This window comes from Rosa rugosa, chromosome 2, assembly GCF_958449725.1.
Source record: "Rosa rugosa chromosome 2, drRosRugo1.1, whole genome shotgun sequence".
NCBI lineage: Eukaryota > Viridiplantae > Streptophyta > Magnoliopsida > Rosales > Rosaceae > Rosa > Rosa rugosa.
In genome coordinates, this window is record NC_084821.1 from 24,513,635 (window position 1) to 24,538,227 (window position 24,593).

General features: G+C 38.0%; 1 protein-coding gene and 1 long non-coding RNA gene across 2 annotated transcripts; both read right to left on the minus strand.

The window, feature by feature from the left end:
• Positions 1-749: 749 nt before the first annotated feature.
• Positions 750-2,501, minus strand: LOC133734688 (arogenate dehydratase 3-like). Its single transcript, XM_062162302.1, has one exon. The coding sequence runs from the start codon at positions 2,319-2,321 to the stop codon at positions 1,050-1,052; it is 1,272 nt and encodes a 423-aa protein (XP_062018286.1). The 5' UTR covers positions 2,322-2,501; the 3' UTR covers positions 750-1,049.
• A 19,650-nt stretch (positions 2,502-22,151) lies between these two features.
• Positions 22,152-23,323, minus strand: LOC133734691 (uncharacterized). The gene is made up of 3 exons (XR_009858517.1): positions 22,917-23,323; positions 22,578-22,675; positions 22,152-22,469 (listed from the first exon to the last, which is right to left on the minus strand). It is a non-coding gene; the product is annotated as an uncharacterized LOC133734691 (long non-coding RNA).
• Between the last annotated feature and the right edge of the window lie 1,270 nt (positions 23,324-24,593).

Consider the following 24,593-nt stretch of genomic DNA (forward strand, 5'->3'; position numbering starts at 1 on the left):
AACACTCATCTTACCTAACTTTCCCATTGAAAATTGGGTATGTTTCTTGTTTGCCAGAACGATCGAGTGAAATCCTTTCCAAAATGCCAAGACAGATTCCAAAGATCTAAGTTAACGTTACTGGTGTTCTGTACGTTGTGGATGTGACCAAAACATGCTTAACAAAACATAGAGACCTCTTTTTCAAGAGTTTAATTTCCTAAACGCTCTCAACAAAATACAGTTGGAGAGGATCGTTTTCAGCTTTTTCCTAATAAATCCTTAATGAAAACAAGTTGTTTTAATTGAGCATACTTACCACGTATTTAACGAACATGCAAAACATGTTACTCAATAATATCATACACAAGTTGTATGAAAGTTCAAGTCATATTCCTAAGTAGAGACATATGCTTTAGTAGTCACTCAATTAAGGGATACATCCCATTGGTTGGGGCTTCCCAATTTTCGGTTCTGTTAGTTTTCTTCGTTAGTTGCAAGTTATAGGTTGGTTTTTTGTTTCAGGTGGGCTATGATTTAGGCCCCTCCTACTTTATTATTATTCTTTTCTTTTTTTAATAAATTATCCTCGCTCCGTCGGGGTTTAACAAAAACAGAACACTAGGTCACTTAATAAGCATCAACCTGTAGCTTGGCAACCAAGTCTATCAAAGTGAAAGAAACCCAACAACTTTTTAAGAAAGAAAAAAAAAAAAACAAAACAAAGCCAAGAAGGAACCAAATCCTTCTCAATATCATATACAAACGGATTGAAACCATCAAGTGAGATATGTAGACTTGATTATTTACATTTCTTACAGGTAGAGCAACTCTCACAATTTCTTCCACTAAAAAATGTACTTAAAATAAATATATTTACCCAACAACAAATTTCAAATTCTTTTTCCTTTGTTGGTGGATTTTATGGATGTGAGAGTTCATTAAAATAAAAATAAAAATAAAGGAACAAAGTGAATGAGAAAATCGAAATTAATTTTCCCCTCGGTCCTTCTGTATGGTAATAAAAATAATTTGCGGAGATGGGCCTAATAAATAAACAAATTGCGCTGCTAGTCACCCCGCGAAGGACTCCAAGGGGTCATATCCATAGGGTAGCTTCCAATGACCCTCAAGAAAGACGTGAACTCCTGGACCTCCGCCAACGCATTCTGTGCTCTAACCTCCGCCATGGACGCCTCGAAGTCCACGTAGAACAAGTACTCGAAGTGCTTCGCCGTCCCTTCGTTCGAGTCGTTCACCAGTCTGATCGGACGGTTCCGGTGCGGCCGCGACTCGATCTTCGTCAAGCTTATGTTCCTGAACGCGAACGCCGATAGCACCTTGAACAGCACCGACGTCCCTTTGTCGTGCGCGAAGACTATGCTCGTCTTGAACGGCCGGTCCGTCCGGGGAATTATCGGCTCCCGGGCCAGCATCACGAACCGGGTCACGTTGCTCGAGTCGTCCTGGATCCCGTCGGCGAGGATGTTCAGCCCGTACAGATCGGCGGCGCGTGCGCTGGCGATTGCGGCCGTGTCGCGGAGGTTGTTGGCGGCGATGAACTCGGCGGCGCCGGCGGTGTCGTCGACTGCCTCGCGTGCGACGTTGAGGCCGAGCTTGGTGAGAGTGAGCTCGCACTGGGCCAGGGCCTGCGGGTGGGAGATGACTCGGGTCAAGTAGTCTTTTCGGACCCCCGGGAGTGCTAACAGGCAGTGGTGGACCGGTAACTGGACCTCGCCGACGATGTGGAGGCGGTGGCGGAGGAGAAGATCGTAATTCCGGTGGATTGAGCCGCCGAGGGAGTTTTCAATCGGCAAAACGGCCCGGTCGGCGATCCAGAGCTCCACGGCCTGGAAAGCGACTTCGAATTGATCGCAGGGAATGGCCTCGCAGTTGGGGTAGGCCTTACCGGCGGCGGCCTCGGAGTACGCGCCGGGAACGCCCTGGTAAGCCACGCGCAGCTGGGCGCCGTGCATAGGCGCCGGGGAGAGGTCGGCGATGGTGAGGGCCTTGGCGGGAGGGGAGGCCGGCTTGTCGTCGGTGGAGGAGAGCTTCTCGATGGGGACGAGGTCGAGGTCAACGGAGGTCTTGTGGCCGTTGACCGCGGCGACGTGGTCGGCGCTTCCGGATTTTTCAGCGGGCTGCTCCTGGGAGGAGACGACCTTGCTGGCGAGAATGGCGCAGGAGCTCTGCCAGTCGGATCGGGTGGAGCCGACGGAGCTGTGGAAGTTGAGGGAGTCGGAGCGGTAGGCGCATTGGACGGTGAGGCGGGTCGGCCCGACCCGGGACGGGAGGGGAATGTAGGGCTTGAGGAGATAATTGGGTGGTAAAAGAGCCTGCATGGTGGTGGAGGGAAATAAAAGAAAAGATGAAATGGAAAAGATGGAGAAGAGGAGTTCAGAGGTAAAGCTTGGTGTTCTCTTTGGAAGGGAACGTCAAGCTGAGAGGAAAGGAGGTTGAGAAGGGTTTATATATTGAGAGAGAAGAGGGAGGGGAGTAGACAGGTCTTCGGGGGGAGAGGGAGGAATGGATAGTCTGTTGTGCTGTGCGTGTGTGTGTGTGTGTGAGAGAGAGGAGGAGATGGTTTGGTCAATCTCACACCTACCCTCGCTCACCTCACCATCCCCGCTTTTATATTATTAATTTTTTTTTTAATATAAACTATTATTTATTTCACGGTGGTCTTGATGATTTTTTTTGATAAATAATTGATGAAGAAAATTATTTATATTCAATGACACATGAATGGTGTAAAACAAAACAACTCAACTTCAAAATAATTTCTTTAAATAAAATATGAAAAAATAAAAAATGTAAATGTGGATAAGAATTTCACATTTATTTTTCATAACATAATGCATTTTATTGCCTTTTTTAGTGTGTATTTAACAAATTAGATAAGAATGTTTATGCAACTTGTAAGAAAAGGGGAATAAAGCCCCGAGTTATAAGGTTGGTGGGTAATTTCCAGATTTTCCTTTTGGGAAAGTTCAACGGTTGGTAAGGGTTGGTAGGGGGTTTTTACCATTTTACCACATATACTAGAGTGAGAAATGATACGGAAATGTGTGGCGATTGATGACGGGAGCGCAGAGAGAGACACGGAGACATGTGTATTGTGTAAAAGCCAATCTGGCAGGGAGTGAAAGTGGAAAAGGCCATGCCCAATGGACAACCCAAATTCTCTGCTTATAATGGCGTAGGGACAAACCAAGATTGAACAATCAAATGTCTTAAGCTATAATGCCCTTTATGACCAAAAAAAGAGAGCTATAATGCCCTATCAGAAATAACAGCAGGGCCGGTCCTGAGATTCTAACGGCCTCAGGCGAAGAATTAAAATGTGGCCTTCGTGTGTGTGTGTGTCTATATATATACCTTAAAGATCATCAATTTGGCTGAAATTTTGTATAGATGATCTATACATTAGTAGCTAAAAACTGAACGGTCGAGATGTGGATATGAGACCAAAAAGTGACCATAAACCCTAACCTCGCTCTGAAATTTCAAAGCGAGGCCTCACTCTGGATAAAATCTGTATATATATATATCTATATATATATATATATATATATATACATATGCCAAATAACAATATAAAATCATGTATTTTTGAAAGAGTAAATTAAATTTTAATAGCAAAACCAAAGTATATGAATTTATTTCTCTACATAAATTTCTGAATTACAAAACTAGTTAAATATAATTTCTTTTTTATGGCTGGGCCAGCGGGTCCAAAAAAAAATAGCTCAAGTGATTGGGGACAAAAAAAACAAACAACAAGAAACCTGAAAAGGTCAAAAATAGAAGTGGAACAAAAGGGAGATTCGAACCTTGGTGGGGAAAGACACGGACTGACTACACCACCGCTGGAGCAATGCACAATTTGCTGTTAATAGGAGGAAACTATTTATATATATACTATGTCTAACATATGTACAGAAACTCAGGAGGCCCCCGGGAGCCGGTGGCCTGAGGCGGCTGCCTCAGGTGGCAGCCCTCAGGGCCGGCCTTGAATAACAGTAACTATGCGGATAGCTTGGCCAAAAAAAAAAAACCAAAGGGAAAAAACAAAAGATATACTATCCTTCGATGAAGGATATCCTTCCAATTTTATTGGAGGTGTCTTTTCCTATGCTGTGATTATTAAATTACACTCACAGAATTTCAGTCTCTCAATCTATTATCATTTAATTACAAATTTCGAATTTTAATTCATAGTTTGGCAATGAAAAATTCATCTTATCACGTTTTATGTGTTTTGTACGATTTGTGTTTATTATTTGATTTATTCTCGATGCAAGAACAAATTTCACATGGGGTTTGTTGTTTAGTTTCTCATAAGGGATAGTGTTGGAGAATAAAGTCTCACATCAAAAAAATTTAAGTCTTAATACATATCATTTAAGATCTTGTACTTTCCATCTACACTTGAATGGGGTTGGGGTTGAGTTGGAGAGACAATGGAGATGCAATGAATGTGGATGTCAATCAACCTATGTAAAGATTTTTAATAAAATGGTGATTCTAGTTATACCTCTAAATTTAATTTTTTGACATCTCATACTTATTAGATCTCTAATTCACCTTTTTTTTTTTTTTTTGAATAAAGGGTTGGTGCGGCTGCTCTTAAGCCTTGATTAATGAAACTGTAGAATACAAGGGGAGACATTTAGCTTAAAACCCCAAGTACAATAAGCATCTAGAGTATGTCCCGAAATGATATCAGGAATCTCCACATAAGACATGTATTCTAACAAGCACTAACTAGCAAAGAGTGCTCTACTGGAAAGATAACTTGATATGTAATCCGATTACAACATAGCATAATTACCAAAAGCACAATTTTCCTATTATGTTGCCGCAGGAAAATAGACCCGACGACACTTAACTTCACCTTGCCACTAGACGGTAGCGACCATTTGACAAAGCAAAGAACTCGCTGCCTACCTAAAGCAGACAAGGCACTTTGAGTGCACACACAGACACAAAGTCCGACTAGTCCTACACAACTAATGTAGAGACTTGTTGCTCACATAAAGTGCAATAAAACTAAATAATATAAATAAACAATAACATAAAGTAAAAATAAACCCTAGGGCAGGGCTCGAAAATTGAGCCCCAACCCAAACTGCAGCCCACAATGGGCCTATAGACAGTGCCCAAGCCCAAAAGATCAGATCAGCAAGTGGACCAACCCTAACCGTCCAGGCCCAAGCCAAGATCTGCCTCGTCGCGCGTCCACCCTCTTTTACCCACCACTGGCATCAGACCAACACCACGACACCGTCGTCATCCGACCAAAGGCGAGGGACGCCAACCACCGAGGTCCAAATCCCACACCAAACAGCACCTGGAAGCTCTGCCACAAGAATCGAGCTAACCATCGGTCATCGTCGTCAATCAACCAGACAACGTTCGATCTAATCCATCGAACTCGGCCCGCCGACCGCCACCAGACACCACTCCACCTCGGCAAAATCCCCTGCCCACTCCAATCCCAGCCCCCAGCCATGAGTCAGCCACTCCCTTCAGCCGAGCGAGAGGAGGTGGTACACCCTTCGATCTTCTCCTCTAAACCTAAGACACACACCTCCTAGACAAACTTCCCGTCTAGCCGAGTCCAACGTAAGCCGGCTAGGCCAGAGGCCGTTGCCAACTTGGGAACCAGCCGAACATGCACCAACATAACCAACAGTGTATTTAGAGAGAGAGAGAGTGTGTGTGTGTGTGTGTGTTTTCTCTAGGGTTTCTAGAGAGATATGAATCCTAAATTGAGTCAAAGGTATAATGCATAATTCAGTATTTTTTTTTTTTAATAAAAAATATTGGGGTTCTTTTAGGAACTCAAATGAGGTGTATTGAGAGAAGGTCGTTATTTGAAAAAGAAAAGTAAAGATGTCATGAATGTATTAAGTCAGGTGGATTTCTCTTAATAAGGCAATTCAATATAGACCCAATTTGTCAGAAATGAAAATACCTAGAGGGGTTGCTCTGCTAGGGTTGGGAAAGTGTTGTCCTTGGCCTCTCTGTATCTTCCTCCATCCTCGATGGAGACTTGTACATAAATCTAGTATTACTATGTCACCAAGAATAAGTAATACCTTTTTAGTGGGCCACAAGATATGGTGGGATCCGACCATGACATGCATCTCGTAGACCGACACCCGAGTTACCTCGTCATGGTAGAAGCCAGCTACGACCTTGCCAGGGAACCACCAATCCATCCTCGCTAATATGTTTCGAGATAAGCATTCGTACACTAGAATAGGGCTTAGCATCCCATATGAGAGAAAATGTAAAGAAATGAGCCTCCCTTACTTATAAAAAAAAGACTTATTCCCTCTTAGATGGGGATCTCTATTATTGTATATATTTGGGTCGCAAGGCCCAAACATATAGTGAAACATTCAAGCGGACGTAATCTCTCTAAAATGGGAGGTGAACCACTATACATCTTGTGTCTACACTCTCTTACTCTCTATATCTCGCTTCTATCTAGACCCCTTGATCTAGGCAGAAATATGACTAGAATAATGTAGTATTGCTCATTTTTCAAATTTAAATGGGTTGATTGTTGCTTTAAATGAACCAAATGCTGAGAGAGTTTTGCATATCTTTCTTTTAGGTTCACAAACCTTCTATCATAGAGGTAATTAAGTTATTTGTTTCTTAATATCAATAGTATTTGTTGTTGTGATTAATTAAGATTGGGGAGAACAATGTTATAGTTTTATTTGTGTTTTTTACTTTTCATTGCGGCGCACTCAATGTATTCGATGAAATCTCATTAAGAATTTAGTTCGTATAATGGTTTGTATTAGTTGGATATCTAACATAAAAGTTCATTCGACCATGCCATACTTACTATACATATACTAACTTGGGTAAAACACTTGAGTTTCAGGTGACAATTGAAATAAATAAATAAATAGTATAGATGACTTTCAAGTTCTAAAAATTTGATGCTTATTGACTTTATTTTATTTTATTATGTTATGAGTTTCATTGGTTATCTGTTCCAAAGGTATGATATTTAATGAATGCAGCTGGCATGGGAACATCCTTGAGTATGCAAGTGTATGCAAATCTATGGATAATGTGCCCTACTCCAAAGTATAGGAGGTCAAGTTCTAGTAAATGAAAAGTGAGAGTATCGTACCCAAGGGATTGAGTACTCTACCCTAGCTAGATCACCGTGAATATAAAACCTAGAAAATACATGTAAAGTCTACATTTTTACAAGTTCACAACCTTAGCCCATTTACAAGTTCAATACCTCATGAGGATGGTATTAACAATTGTGGTAGTAAACGGCTTGGTTGATTTTTATAAAGAAAACTAAGTTGCACAAAAATAAAGTAAACAAACAAAAATGTAGAGACTAAATCAATGAGAAGAATAGAGACTTAGGCATCACACCTAACCTTACTCATTCACAAAATGTAACTCAAATTTGATGTAATAACATGCTTTGACAAACTTTCCCTTAGTAGTTTGGTGAAGCTACCAAGAAACCAACTAATCATTTAATTCAACAAACTTTGGTAAAGCTAAGTTAAATTACACAACCTTAATCCCATTTATATTTCATTAAAACACAAGTGGGCTATGAACCGCAAGCCTAACACCTCTTTAGAGCAACTACACTCACGAATACATGCATTAAGTTTAGAGTAAGAAATTCAAACAACTTAACATTTCTTGTAGGAATCATTAAGCTATCACCTAAAGGCAACTCATGCTCATGGATTCAAGAAGTGGTCAAGTTCAAGTTTCCGATTCATTAGTTTGATAAACAGGCTTTCTAGGTGACAAAGCTAGCAAACACATTTAGTAAATATTAAAGTTTTGAAGCCCATAGATTCAAAACATGCATAACCATCAAATACATAGAAATTTACATTATTTGCACATAAGTTTGCCCAGGGTTAGCCCTAGCCTCAAATCCAACTACTCACAATATATATTACAAATACAAGCCCTGAACATCAAATTAAAAAGAGAAGGAAGGGAAAAAGGAAGAACTACCCATGGGTTTGACTCATGGTGGAGTCAAACCGAGATCTCAAAGCTCCCACCTAGCTCTCAAAAATGTCAAATGATGAGAAAATTGTTTCAAGGTATGAGATTTTTGGTTTTTACAACCCAAAACACCATACACATCCAAAAAACTCAGGAACAAGCAAGACATGTATGTCGGGGAAGTTTTGCTCACCCTGACAAAACTATACACGACAGCAATGGAAGTAGGTGAGGCCAATACACAGAGCATTTTTCTTGATGTATCAACAACCATGGAAACCCTTTCGACATTACAAAATCTTGACTTGAAAATCGCCTTAAAACAGAAAGGAAAGAAAAAAAAACGTATTTAGGGTATTAATAATAGAGTTTAAGGCGTTTAAGTTTCTCCCGGCCCCTCTCGTCTATATTCGATCAAACTAATTATAATTTGATCCTGTTGTGCAATAAAATCTGCATGGCCATATGACTTAACCACTTGCAATCGATACTATTTGCAGTGAGTCACCCATTTATATTTTGTATTTTGGTCTATCTATTTTCCGATGAGAATTTTATTTCCACGCATTAATTCTTTATTTGTACGGAACCAAACAATTCTGACTATTTCTTCTATGATGAAAACTTCCTAACGAAAGCTAGCTTTCTTCCCAACAAAATGCATTATCTAAAAGAATCAAATTAAGATGCCATTGGATTTACTTACATTACTAAAGGAAGCATTGCCTACAACACCTCTGCAAACAATAACAAACTCCTCACCTAGGTGAAGTGCAGATGGACTGATGGAGAGAGATTCTAACAGCCGAAATATTATATATTAATATCTGAAAAACAAGATATATACACCCACCAACTATTTCACTAATTCATCTCGACAACTTCTCTTGTTGTTGTTGGTGTTGTCCACTTCTCCTTTCCTGTTCAAGGATGGTGATGGATCTTATATTAAGTCGGCCATTTCCATTTTCAGAGAAAATGTACACGTGCTATTTATATTACCAAAAGGTCCAAGCCTACTCGTCGAGCAAAAGTATGTTAGACTTGGACCCAAATATATAATTTCATTTCATTTTGTACGTGTGAGTGGAATATTACTGATGTCATAATGACATAAAATTAAACAAGAAAAAGAGACGCGTCGGTCAACTTTTGTTTGGTGAGTTTTCTTTCATAGTGGTCAACGTATACGAAAATAAGGGCGTCTTGCTTTAGAGTGTTTATATTCATTTTGATAGAGTCTTGGTAAACAATGCGTCAAGTAATTAATCTTCACATAGTTAAAAGCACGCCGGGAGAAGTCCTTTGCTTGGAAGGCGTTAAGTTTTCTTCTCATCAATCAACTATGAGTTGCAAGTATAGCATTTAGGTGAAAAAGTTAGGTTCACATTTCATAAACATTTACACTCTAAACACTATATCGATAATTCAGTTGACTTGAGACAGTCACGCTCAACATATTTTATGAGCCACTATACATGTTTATCAGCCTCTACAATAAGCAACATCTAGCTCATGACAGCAACACTAACCTGAGATATTGGGGTTGGTTCCTGTAACTGATATTTGTCATATTGTTTATTTGTTTAAATTAATCTTGGAGTTGCATGAATATGCGGAGTTTATGAAAAAGATTAATCTTTAAATAAATAAATAAACTAATTACATTGTTGTATTCGCAGACGAGGTCTAAGCAATTATGAGATTCAAGTCATTCGACAGTGAATACATGGAGCAAGACCAGCACGTACTAGCTAAACAGATAGTTGCGCGCAACCCTAGCTAGCTAAGTACCATTAGTAATCATAGATTTTATTTGTCACATTTCATTGTCTTAGATTAGTGTAAGCTAGCTGAGATTGAGATCGATGTATCTACCTCAAATTTATTAAGTAATGCAGCATGTGCTACAGGTGGCTGACTATAGATATACACACACGTAAGTACGAACGGGAGGGAGTTGGGGAGCTAGAGTGTACTTGACAATTTGAGATAGACTGACAGTTGGTCAATATATTTGCATGCCAAACTTGGGGAGTTGGGGAGCAAAATAGTCAACGAAGCTTGTTATATATATATATGGACAATTGATAACTAGACAGAATCATGCAAAACGAGAACAGGTGAATTAGTTAATAGTTAGTAAACCCTCGTTAGTATGTGATATGACTTCATGTTTTTAGCCAACGTACGTATGATGTAGTGGGTTTTGTTGCATGATTAAGTTTGAAATTTGATAAGCAAGTATATTGGTTTTAAAATAAGCGGATACATAACCACAACAGGTGGTCAAGTTGATAAGAGACTCCAGATCTGTTCAAATTCCGTCAATGCTAATTAGAGTTTAAATTCCAATATATTCTTGATAGTCAGCGGAATGAAGCGTTTTGACATAACTCCCCCGACACGGATTAATCTCCATGCTTAAAAAGTCTTTAAATATACGGTGTGATCTTGATAAAAATAAATAAATAAAAGATACACGTACATAACCATTATTTTTCTTGAACTGCATTGATTTCTTCCTGTGCGTGGTATCAATTCTTACACATGATTTTGGTTTGTGAGTTTGAAACGCAGATTATGAAGACCGGAAATTTGATTGTTAAGTGAAGGCTAGGCGTAGCAGATCGAGCTGTATACTCAAGCATGCATGTGTAGCATGTTTCTGGTTAGGATCACCTAATTATTTGGCAAATTAAGGAAATTAAATATTGGTCCATTGAAATTTTTGGTTCTTATATATTTATTATGAAAACGTGAGAAATCTCATTCAGATGGTTAAAGTTCAACATTAATTTCATTTCTAGATCTAGCTAGCTAGCCCCCGTTTAGTTGACTTTGATTGTCACCTAGTTATATATAAACTTACTGAAAGCTTTGTATATTTTCTTGAGCAAAAAGAAAGAAAATGATGAAGAAGAGGTCTGTATAGTATTCAATTCAGAACGAGAACATATTACAAAATGAGGGTACTAGTCAGCTACTTATACAAGAGTATCAAGTAGATGGCAAAATACACTTTTACCCTTAACACCAACCCTCAAGTTGATGGGAGGGAACTTGATAGGAGCGTAATTGTACATTATTTATATCAAATTCCTTTATATTTTCATTGTTAGTTCTTGATATTTTCTAGTTATTTACTTTGTTTATATGTTTTGTAGGTATTTTAGAGCAAAGAAGAAGAAAAGAAGCAAAAGAGGGATTGAAAGCCAAAATCAGCAAATCTGCCTGTGCAGATCAGTCAATTTCGACAGAGTACTGAGAGCAGTTCAGGACGATCCAGATAATAATTTTTACATTGATGGAAAGCCTTGTATGTCTAGTTTCCAAATCTTTTTACGGTTCATGAATATGATTTTTCTAGAAGAAGTTATGACCGATTTAGTACAAGAAGGTCAGGCTGCACGCGAATCTGAGTTCAAAGAAGGAAAGATTGTTTCCTAGAGTTATAAGGGAAGAAGAATTAAAAGTCCTTCTTTAATTAGAGATCAAATTCCTTAGTTCTTGGAGGAGAAGAAGTCTTGACGCAATAACTATATAAAAAGGAGTCTAGGGCATCATTGGGGAGATCTTCGGACGTGCAACATCAGTCCATTGCCACCGTCCTCTCCTTCCTCTCTTTTCTTATTTTATTTTATTTCTTTTATGTCTTGCTAATAGTTTTCCATAGTTAGGGGCTGCTTTCAGCCCTAGACATGATGTAATTTATGATATTGGTATTTATTAATATGTTTCTTGAATTTTGGTTGTTTATTGGTTCATTGGTTTATCATTGATTAATCTTGTATGTTTGTTAGTGGTGGCCAACATTAGTAAGCATGCTAGGTTATATTGCTATGAATGTGTGTATGATCATCCATGTCTATATGCATTCTAGAGTAGCGATTGAATGACTTGAGACCCATTCTTATGAACCAATATCTAGGTAGATTAGGACAACATCAGTACCGAAATTGCCTAGCCTTATTCATAATCTTTTTGACCTTAATGACTTCTAGGTGAGAGCTGTGCGAGAACATTACTCTAGGTTCCATTCTAGAAGCTAAGTTAGTTGAAGACATCATTCTCTTAACATGCCAAGTAAGAAAGATTGATAGGTTAAGATCAACACATCATTGGCTTAGCTTGGGTAAGGATATCCGAATGAATTGAAACAAGTTGGTAAACATATCATAGGTGTAATCATGGTCTAGTGGTGAGAAGTAGTTCCTAGCTAGCCTTTTATCATTTATTTCAAAACCCTAAAATAAAAACCCAAAAACAGTAATTTTATTTTCGTCACCTTTCTGTTCTTCGTTTTCTTTTATTTATTTGACATACCAAATAAACTTCAAAAATTGTGAAACCTTGTCAGCCTTTATTTTAGTGTGTCGAGGTAGTCTCTGTAAATTTTCGTTGCATTTAGAGTAGTTTAGAGTCGTCTGCCAGTCAGTTATTTTGGATTGGGAAAATTTCGCAAACAATACACCAAGTAAAGGCCACTAATAATTTTTATACATAAAGTTCCAAACCAAACATTTCGGTACATGAAATCTGTAACTCGACCCACTATCAGTACACGACGTCAATTGTTGACACCAAAATGTCCATTATGCCCTCATTTCTTCTTTTTTTTAATAATTTTTTTTTTCTGTTATTTTTTTTCCTTCGTTTTTTCTGTTATTTTTTTCTATTATTTTTTTTCCTTCGTTTTTTCTGTTATTTTTTTTCCTTCATTTTTTCTGTTATTTTTTTTCCTTCTTTTTTTCTGTTATTTTTTTTTCCTTCTTTTTTTCTGTTATTTTTTTCTATTATTTTTTTTCCTTCATTTTTTCTGTTATTTTTTTCTATTATTTTTTTTCCTTCATTTTTTCTGTTTTTTTTTCTTCCTTCGTTTTTTTTTTCCTTCATTTTTATCTCTTTCTTTCTTTTCACATGACTAAATATTGGCTGAGTTACAAATATAAGCTGTAGGACCATAAATCTCACCAATTGGAGGGCAAGGGCGGCGTTGGAAGCGAGGGAGTGAGCCCGGAAGAAGGAAGAAGAAAGAGAAAAAAATGAAGGAAAAAAAATAACAGAAAAAACGAAGGAAAAAAAAATAACAAAAAAAAAATTAACAGAAAAAAAGAAGGAAAAAAAATAATAGAAAAAAATAACAGAAAAAAACAATTATTAAAAAAAAAAAACTGAGGGCATAATGGACATTTTGGTGTCAAAAATTGACGTCGTGTACTGATAGTGGGTCGAGTTTCAGATTTCGTGTACCGAAATGTTTGGTTTGGAACTTTATGTATAAGAATTATTAGTGGCTTGTACTTGGTGTACTGTTTGCGAAATTTTCCCTTTTGGATTGGATAGATAAGGTTTTTAGTTTTAAATCGAGTCATAGATTAGTGATTTAGACACAATCCTCTGCGGGAGACCCCTTCTTTCCTATACTACGATTGACTAATATTTGTGATTGCAGGGTTAAATTATTACGCCTATTTTAGGTGTATCGGAACCTAGCATCAGATTGCAGCGTATGAAAGAAGTAAGAAGAGAACAACCAAGAATGCTTGTTTCAAAGGTCAACCAGGAGGAATAAGTGGCAGAGATGGACATAGCTTCACTGGATGAGAGGCCTGCCTACAATACAGTGTAGTTTTATTTGAAGAAGTAGACATGAGCTGCTTGGTGGGTTGATGCCTTGTAGACAATCTTCGAAATTCTTGTTCTTTAGACACAATTGAAGGGGTGTCACTCATGATAGGAGCATTTTAATGCGATGTTTTAATAGCCAATTCCTCATATTTTGCTTTGTTATTTCCTTAACTTAATCCGTTTTTAACTTAGTTTCTATTTTCTAGGTATATTGGAATAAATGACAAGGAAATGAGTTTAAAGGTACCTGAGAAGGATGTAAGACGTTGGAAATGACAAGTAGAATGCATAGGGGATGCTGAAATGAGCTGAAATGAAGAAATGGAGTTTTCCTGGTTCGACTAGAAATCCCAGTCAAAGTAGAAATCCCAGTCAAAGTAGAAATCCTTGGTCAACTAGGAACACATGTTCGGAGAAATGACAAAAAATGGCAAAAAATGCAGAGTCCTAGTTGGACTAGGAAACCTACTCCGACCAGGAAAATGAATCTTAATGACACAAGGAGTCCCAGTTGAACTAGGAAAGCAAAAAAATATTCCGGAAGGTACAAGAATACTTCATGTGAAGAGTCCTTGTTTGACTAGGAATCCTGAAGACATGAGGAGTCCCGATGGGGCTACGAAACCTGGGAGCACTAGGAGAAAAGACGCATGAAAGGCCAAATCAGAAATCTGCCTGTGCAAGTCAGTCAACTTTGATAGAGCATTGAGAGCAGCTCAAGACGACCTAGATGATGATCTTTATATTGTTGGAAAGCCTCAAATGTCTAGTTTCCAGAGATTTTTACGGCTTATTAATATCATTTTTCTAGAAGAAGTTATGACTGATTTAGTACAGGAAGGTCAAACTGTGGATCACACTTTTGATGAGAATTTCTGTTTTGAGGCCCAAATCACATCGGGAAGCCCATGGCCTAATTTATGCTTCATATTTCAGATAATATTACACATGTGACGTCCTAGAGGCTTCCAGAAGAGTTTGGCATCATCCTTGTAGAGTTTTAAAGGATTACAACATGCAGAAATGATGGAAACAAAGTCCCAGATACGTTCACACCCCTATTTGGATGAATTTTAGGAGATAAAATCAGAAAATATTCATTTTAAATTAGCAAAGATTATCTTCCTAGAATTAAGGTGCAATTTTGGAGGCTTCTCATTGGTTGGATGACACAAGAATGCTAACATGGATTTATCTGATTGGTTGGAGCTGTGTGGATCAATCAGATAATTCCTAGAAATTAAAAGAAGAATCCAGAAGGCTTGGACATCCCCTATATATAGATGCATCCTTGGGACGTTTTCATTCCACAATTCTTTCATTCTTTTCACTCACAAATTTAGAATTCCATTCTCTAGTCTTCATAGTCTGCGTTATCGATCAACCAAAGAGGAGAAGAAGACATGCAATACATCAAGATCCTAGCCGCCATCCACCCTTTTGTCGTCCCTAGAAGATTGCTTGCTTTCAAGGATCTTCAAGTTCTTCGGCTCAAGACTTTGCCATTCATCTTTCCCGGTGTATTTCATCATTTTCTTTTGTTTCCTTTGTTTAATTTCGTAAACTATGAATTCTAGTTAACATAACATTAAGGGCAAAGTTTAAAGCCCGTTTATATGTTTTGAAATAAAGTTGTGATTTCTATATGTTGATTTCTATGTTGCTTATGTGAGATTGCTTGATTGATTTTGGATTACAGAAAACTTTTACATGTTTATGTTCTTTGGTGGCCAACTTAAGATATATGCATGCCATTGGGGCTAGATTTAGATAAACAATTCACCTAATAGTTTTGTGAACCTAATTCATAAGTAGTAAAGGCTTTGGACAAAAGTCGAAATCAATTAAGGAGGATTGCAAATAGATGAACTTTTTCATACTAGGTTGTGCACTTTGGTTTACATCATTTATTTGTTCTTTATGCATTGAATGTGTTCTTGAGTAGCTAGCTTTCTAGACTATGATTGCATGTTCAATAGGTTTAACTTAGGTGCTTTCACTTAGATTAAATATTCAAGGAAAGTAAAAAATGGGAAATCGTTTGCTTATTAACGTTTCACATGGTCAACTTCTTTCTCATGATATAGAAGATCAACAATAAGATTTGTGATTGGATTTCATTCATATGGATGTGGTTTTGATCTTTGTTCCTTGTGTTCCACCCTTGTATATGTGTTTTTACAATTTCTTTATTTTATTTGTTTTAATTTTATAATCCTAAACCCCCCCTAATTTCGATCTCATGTAATTTTGTTTATTTTTGTAAATAATAATTCATACTTTTATTAATTCTTTATTTGTTTATGCAATTACAGGTGTACCCTCAATCCCCGACTTGAACGATCTCTACCTATTCTATACTGACAACTACATTTTGCAGTGTTAAATTGCGTGCTACTTTTAGCATGTCAACTCCTAGACACAATTGAAGGCCCTGCTGTGGCAAAGAGTGAAGAACTTCCATTATTAGATAGACCAAGACCAGAAGGCAGACCATTTTTTGACTCAAAAAGTGAGCCTGAGCTTGTCCTTAATGCAGACCCATCCTTGAAAATAAGCCCAAAAGAAATGGTGGAAGTGGAAAACCTAGTTCCAGAAAGATTTGTGAAGGCATTTTGGCTACTCGAAAGCTTTTGAAATGAGTTCAAAATGACACCTTCAGTACTTGGGTCCGCAGTTTCATCTTTCTTCTCTTCATTTTCAGTCTTCTCAACATTTCCGATCTCACCATCAGTTACAGTCTCGTTAGTATCTTTTTCCATAATACTTGCAGATGCTTGGACTGTGGCTGAGGCAGATGGAACTTGCACAGTTGAACCATTGTTGACTGCTTCTTCAAAGGAGTTGATAGACCTGGGATGATCACATGCAAGGTTGCCAGAGCTAAGAGAAGCCCCACTGTGAATTAGTGTGAGATTTTCATTTCCAACATTGTTGCTCAACAAATATCTAGAATTCGATGCAGACTGTGGAATACCAATATTAGGGGTGAATGGAACCATTGCTTGACAGTTTAAGGCAGCAATAGGCACATTAAGAACTGAACTGGAAACAGGTGATGGTGCATAATAATGATGGACATTGGAACCAGAAGATGATATGTTGAAATGATTATATGCAGGTATACCAAATAGCACACTATTATTGGTAACATTAGGCAAGAAACCAGCATTTGATGCAGCATTATCTAAAGCAGGTGCCATAAAACAATTACCAGTATACTGAGATGACAAGATTGCATGAGATGCCATTCCAGGACTTGACATTCCATATTTCACACTTCGAGAGGAATTGTTATTGTAAATGACAGCATTGGAAGACATGGTATTTTGAGTTTGAAGCACCATTGTTTTCTCAAAATCTCTCTGAATAACCAACAATTGAGATCGAAACTCTTCCATAGAGAAAAATTTGTCCATGGCTTTAATAACCACTTTGATGGTGCTATACTCTAGAGGCAAACCATTGAGAGTTAAGATGATAGCTAGTGTCTTCATCAGGAAAATGCACACCTATAAACGCCAACTCATCTCTAACAGATTTGACACGTCGAATATACTTGTCTATAGAATCATTATTTTCTGTAATGTATGTAGACTAATCTTGAGTTGCATGGCATCAAATCTTGAAACTGCACAATATTTGTTCCTCAAATTGAGCCAATCCTCCCTTGAATTCCTATTGCCAACTAAAGAGGACAATGCTTCACTAGATATAGTGGCAGATATAAAACTTAGCACTGCCTTATCATTTTTGTTCCATTCCATAAATTCCCTAGTAACTTCAGTAGTTATCCTATCGTCAGTAAGCAGGAACTGAGGCGGAGATGGACACGAACCATCAATGTATCCCATTAAATCAAGACTTCGGAGCAAATTTTCCATTTGAAAGAACCATGGAATGTAAGTATTGTGATCAAGCCTCAGAGTAATTAAATTCTGCATACTGGAAATAACATAAATGATGGGAAATTATGTCTCTCTGTTCATGATGAGAATGAGGATGAGCAATATCAACAGCAATGTGATTCCAAACCAACAGTAATCAAATCAACGGTAATACTGGAAGTTCTTCACATGAAACCAAACCAAATGTAGACGTAGACAACATGTATTTAATGAATCTCTAGCATCTTAAATTCGCCTTTTCAATTGCCTTTCTATTTTCCTTGATCTACTGTTCTCGTACAATGCCAGCAAAGTAATGCTATATATTAAGAACAATCAAAACCACAATCCAAAATTCCAACTAACTCTCCACTGTGCAAATAGATCAAATATCACCAATTGATAAATTGTAGACCAAATTAGAAGATGTCATAGTAATACCAATGCAGAACCATAACCGAGTGAATACCAGTATTCCAATCATAAGCCAGAAGCCGTTATCAAGAACCAATCGCAAAGAACCCAAAATTGAAAAAGTAGACAGAATCTATATGGCGCAAGCGCTACAGCTCGAGATTTCTGTGTAGAATTTCCAGAAATGCATAGAAGAAGTAAACCCTTGCACTCGAGGAACAAAATCAAAAGAGAAATAGTCGAGCTGAGCAAAGGTCAGGAACACACACCAAGTGTTCGACGAAATAACTATAACAAAACTTCAAGAATAACCGCAATTACTTGTAGAAAATCACAATCGAACACCGAGTATGTAAATTCAAAGTTTCGAAGCTAACAATCACAGTAAATTTCAGCAACAATCTTCATCATCTTGTAGAATTAAACTTCTTCCTCAAAAGTAGAAACTTATCTGAGTCTTTGTAGGAAATTGAATCGGATATTGAATTTGAGAACAACGATGAGCATGAGCAAACCCTAGGTCACAGATGAACCTGGCTCTGATATCATGAAAGCTTTGTATATTTTCTTGAGCAAAAAAAAAAAAAAATGATGAAGAAGAGGTCTGTATAGTATTCAATTCAGAACGAGAACATATTACAAAATGAGGGTAAGGAGATTCTAAGGTTGGGAATTTCCCTCATGTTGGGAAATCCAAAACGGTAATTTTCTCTTACTTAAAGGAACGACTGACAAAGAAGTTGATCAGCTGGCGCACCAAAAACTTGAGTTCTGCTGGTAAGGAGATTCTAATTAAGGTTGTGGCACAAGTTATTCCAAATTATGTTATGAGTTGTTATATGCTTCCTAAAGGTCTTTGTGATGACATGCATCAACTCTGTGCTCAATTCTTTTGGGGAGGTTCAGATTCTAATCGCAAAATTCATTGGAGGTCTTGGGAAAGGATTTGTCTGTCTAAAAGTGAGGGAGGCCTAGGCTTCAAAAATCTGCATGCCCATAATTTATCTATGCTTGAAAAACAGGGGTGGAGGCTGATTACTAATCCTAACTCATTATTGTCTAAATTGCTTAAAGCTAGATACTTTCCGAATGTTTCTTTTTTGGATGCGGATATGGGGGATTCCCCTTCCTTTGCATGGAGAAGCATTATGGAAGCTAGAACTGTGCTTCAGGCTAGTTTACGTTGGCAGGTTGGCACTGACACCTCAATCAATATTTGGAATGATCAGTGGATTCCAAATATCTCTCATCATCAATTGCGCAGACCGCCTGCTTGTGAAATTGAGTCTGTCTCTTCTTTGATTGATGCAAATACTAGGAGTTGGAGGGTGGATGTTTTGCACCTTCTCTTTTCTCAGGAAGTTGTTGATGCTATTATGTGTATTCCTCTCAGTAGCAGAAATATGAGAGATCGCTTGAGTTGGAAGTTTGAGAAGAAAGGCAGGTTTTCTACTAAATCCGCCTATTTTGCAGCTAGGGCTTTGGTGATGGGGGATTTCTTTGCTTCTTCCTCTCTTGGTGACCCTTTCAGTACTCTTTGGAAGACATTATGGAAAGCTAATATCCACGGGAAGGTTTCTATCTGTGTCTGGAGAGCATGTCATAACGTGCTACCAACAAGAGAAAGTTTAAGTAAGAAGGGCTATACTGGTGATATGGGTTGTCTGCTTTGCTCACACCAGGTAGAGAGTGTTGGACATGTGCTATGTGGTTGTCCTACTGCGCAGGAAATCCTTGCAGCTCCTCCTTTCTCTATTCAGGTTCCCATTACTCCTTCTTTTATTTTCAAGGAATGGTTACTGGAACAGGCATCCAGTCTCTCATCTGACATTTTTTTCTAAGCTGCTAATGATCCTATGGGGGCTTTGGAAGAATAGAAATGATAAATTGTGGAATGATAATGCTAAACAAGCACCAGTAATTGTTACTTGTACTATGGCTTGGTATGAAGAGTTTCTTCAAGCTAATAGAAGCATGACACCGGTAACTTGCAAGAGGACGAAAGCTACTGCATTCTGGTCCCCTCCCATGGTTGGTATGTTGTGTTTGAATGTTGATGGTGCTTATGTTCCTTCATTACAGCATGGAGGCATTGGAGGTGTTCTCCGTAATGAGAAGGGTGAGTTTATTGCTGGCTTTGCTTATAGGGTGCCTAATGTGTCTTCTGCTTATCATACTGAGTTGCTTGCTATTAAATCTGGGTTGGAGATCATCCAGGCACTTGGTATAACAAATGTTGCTTTAATGAGTGATTGTTTAGAGGCTGTAAAGGCTGTGACAGCAGACGGCCAAGATTTTTCTCCTTTGGGAATTATTGTTGAAGAAATTAGAGGTTTGTTGGGTGAATTTCATTTTATAGGTGTTCATCATACTTATAGAATTGCTAACCATGTTGCTCATAGATTAGCAGGTTTTGGTTTTGATTCTGACATTCATATGGATTGGGTTTTTTTCAATCTCCAGAGCCTGTTCTGGATGCCCTACAGTACGATTATAATTGTATAAATCATTAATACAATTTCATCTTTACTTCAAAAAAATGACGTGAAAAATATATACGAGAAAGTGAGATCGGAGGTAGAACAAAGACAAAGCAGGAACATACACTGAGAAAGATGGAAAGCTAGTGATCACCTGCTACATCCTTAAGACGTACAAAACTAATGTAAAGACAGAAAATGAAAGGCGTAGATTTGATTAGCAAGACTGAATGAAAGGCGTAGATTTGATTAGCAAGACTGGGGCAAGCGCATTTTGACAGAGACCCAGCCAAGGATACATACATTGATTTCCAACCAGAAATAGACGAAATCTAGGTGTAGAGAAATTAATTTGTTTTTAGGAATAGGGACATGAATGAATAATATTAATGTTGCTTATTTCTGTGTGTATATATATATATATATATATATATATATATATATATATATATATATATATATATATATATACCAGTTTGTATAAATAATGGCACCCAGTCGCCTCTGCATGTCATTTTCTGTGGCCCTTAGAATTAAGGGCACCCATGCAGTTGCCTCTGCATGTGATTAATTCTCTGAAGCACGTAGAATTAGTTCCAGAGGTTCAGAAATGGATATGGGGATGCCACGCACACAGATATATAGCATATGTAACTGGAAGGCGTATCAGGTTCTGAAACCACAGAAATGAAACCCTAGATAGGTTTTTGGTCTGATGTCTGGAGCAGGTTGGTTGGGTACGTGGTACTGGTTGGAGTGTGCATGGCCGCATGGGGGAGTACCATCCCAGTGGTTGAAGGTGGGATCTTCTTTGCCACCCTTGCTTTCCGTTCAGATGTCTAGTGGTATCCGGGCATGCAAGAGTTTGGCTCCGTGGTGGAAATTAGTGGCTTCATGATTGGCCTAAAGTCTGGGTTTTGGTTGCGGACTAACCTAGTCATTTGGGCTTGCTCGGGCCGAACGTTCCTTCAGTGGAATTTCAGGCCTCCTTTTGCAGTGTTCTTGTTTTTTTTTAGTAGAAGAGTGGTAGAAAGCTCAACCATTTGAATTTTGCCAGGTGTCCTCATATTTGACTGTTAATCTTCAATTTGGATTTCCTCCTTTAATCTTCAACCCACTAACCTAGCTAGCTCGGAAGCTCCTTCTCTTCTTTCAGCGTAGACTTCCATCTACCACCTCTCTCCTGTCCCCAAATCTCTCATACTTCCATTTACCAACAACCTAATCTATCATGCACATTGTTTCATCATGCATGCATGCATGGCAGTGCACCGCCACAAGATAACTCTCTTTGATTAATTGTCTTCAGCTTGCAAATCATGCCTTGTTCAAAAATCCTTAATTGTTTTAGATCATTAAGCTAGGATACCAATTTGTCTAGGGCTTCTGTGCCCTACTATTTTCTTAGTTGTCATATTTTTTTTGAAAAAAGGCAGAGGAGTATATCAACCGCACGTCATTTTAATTAATAATTTGTTTATTAGTCTAATGATATATATTTCTGACTTAATGTTTTTGAAATATTTGGGAGTGATAATAATGAACAGGTTCCCCCTCATAATTGTCATACATGAGCCTGACTCCTGAGGTGTGCAACAAGAAGGATCATTCCAGAACTCGGAGATCCTAATTAATTAGCAATATGAGAATTTAATTTGTTCCCGGAAGCTAGCATACATTATCCTGGTTATGATTAAATAACCATAATTTTTTTGTAATCTGATCAGCATGAGAAGAGTGAATTGACTGATGACTGTCACTGCAGAATTTGACATTCCATAATATTTTACAGACATATATATGCTGAATTTTTGGTCCAGTAAAATTGAGGGCTTGACACTTATATTTGCATTTCAATTAGTTTGTTTCTCAGGGATTTATTGTTCTGACAGAGCAAATTGTTAATATAAATGCTGAAAGTAATTATCAAACCCCGTGAGAAACAGGCAACCAAAACAATGGCACATATCATCCTTTGTGAAAAGCTTAATCGTGTTGATCAGCACTCTATGACCAGTTGACCACCAAAAAGTTTAAACTCCAACCAAAACTCCTGAATTAATAAATACTATCAGATTGAAGCATAAACAACAAAAAGCTTAATGTTCTATGAAGCAACCACACCAAAAAAAAAAAAAATTTGCAGAAACCAAACAATTACCTGGAGTGACTTCATGTAGCACAAGGAGAGATAGAAACCCACGAGGACTGAACTCAGGTTGCCCAACATCAGTATTCAAGTACCCAACTTTCTTATACCTGTAAAGGAAAATAATACTAAAATGATTATCAACCTCTCCCATCCTAAACCACCAATAAACAGTAAGAAACCATTGAGAACAGCATACCAGTTCATAGGACGAAAACCACCAAAAAAAAAAAAAAAGACCAATTTTTTCCCCATCAAAAGTTCCTATACTTGCAGGACACAAAGAAAATCCCTAAACCCAATCACCAAACACCAATATTTTGAACCCAAATCAAGAACGGAAACCATTACCTGGTCGAATTGACCAATGAAGGAAGCAAAAACAGTGAGATTCTCCCGTACTCGTAGACTCTGAGAGAATATGGTTGGATCTGATAAGACTATACCACCCACTTGAAATACAAAATTGACATTACTTCATAATTCCAAACCCTAGAATCTGACAGATCTTCAATGAAAACACAAATTCCAATCAAATAACAAAGAGAAATAGCAAAAGGAAAGCGTACGACCTTGGAGAAGAGCAGGAGCATAACGATGGAGAAGGCGAGAGTGATGACGCCGCCGGAGAGGGTACGGCTGTAGAAATCTTCGTTGATTTCGGGGTATGCGACCAAATTCCGGATCTTGTTCATCATATTCTCCATAGTTTATAGACAGAGAAAGTGAGAGTCGGGGGAGGGGAGGGAGAGAGAGGGAGAGAGAGGGAGAGAGTAGGGTTTGGAAGGAGGCACGCGCTGGAGTCAAAGTGAGAGTTAATAACTAGGGTTTGAAAGTTTCAGACAAAGTGAAAAAAGTCTAAGTGTTGGAGGGAATGAAAGTTTAGTCCCCCGCGTTTCTAAAATTTTTAACTTAGTCCCTCTGCATTTTTGAAAAAATTTTGAACAAAAGTTTAGACATCGGTTAATTTGACGACCGATGTTAATAATAACAATAGAAATCGGAAATTTCATAAACCGATGTTAGCATGACTTTTTACATCTCATGCAATCCCGACCGATTGAATCACTACAACAGAAAGGCTTTTTAGCGACTAAGTTTTTTGCGAGGAATTTATTTTCCTCAGTAAATGTCACTTTTTACGAGGAATATTTTGATTCCTCACAAAATGTCATTATGTTTTCTGCGAGAAACATATTTTCCTCACTATACACCACTTTCTACGATGAATATTTTAGTTCATCACTAAAGGTGACCATAATTTGGTCGTCTAAATCATCATGTTATTAGCGAGGAAATATGAAACTTGGGTGAGGAATGTTTTCATCGCGAAAACAATATTCAACGAGGAAATAACGATTTCGTCGTTATTACTTTGGCGGAAAATTATGTAAAACCCGCCAAATTCAATGGTGACAAAACTATGGTTTCCTCGCTAAAAGTACGTGTTTTACGAGGAATTATTTCCTCGTCAAAAGAAGCAATTATGGAGGAAATAACGATTTCGTCGTTATTACTTTGGCGGAAAATTATGTAAAACCCGCCAAATTCAATGGCGACAAAAGTATGGTTTCCTCGCTAAAAGCACGTGTTTTACGAGGAACTATTTCCTCGTCAAAAGAAGCAATTAGGGAGGAAATAATGATTTCGTCGTTATTTGTTTGGCGGAAAATTATGTAAAACCCGCCAAATTCAAGGGCGACAAAAGTATGGTTTCCTCGCTAAAAGTCCGTCTTTTACGAGGAACTATTTCCTCGTCAAAAGAAGCAATTAGGGAGGAAATAATGATTTCGTCGTTATTTGTTTGGTGGAAAAATATGTAAAACCCTCCAAATTCAAGAGCGACAAAACTATGGTTTCCTCGCTAAAAATCCATCTTTTTTGAGGAACTATTTCCTCATCAAAAGAAACCATTAGGGAGGAAATAATAATTTCGTCGTTATTTGTTTGGCTGAAAATTATGTAAAACCCGCCAAATTCAATGGCGACAAAAGTATGGTTTCCTCGCTAAAAGTCCGTCTTTTACTA

What these genes read in the sequence shown, in the direction of transcription:
- LOC133734688 (XM_062162302.1), bottom strand. Translation starts at nt 2,321, where the DNA reads ATGCAGGCTCTTTTACCACCCAATTATCTCCTCAAGCCCTACATTCCC.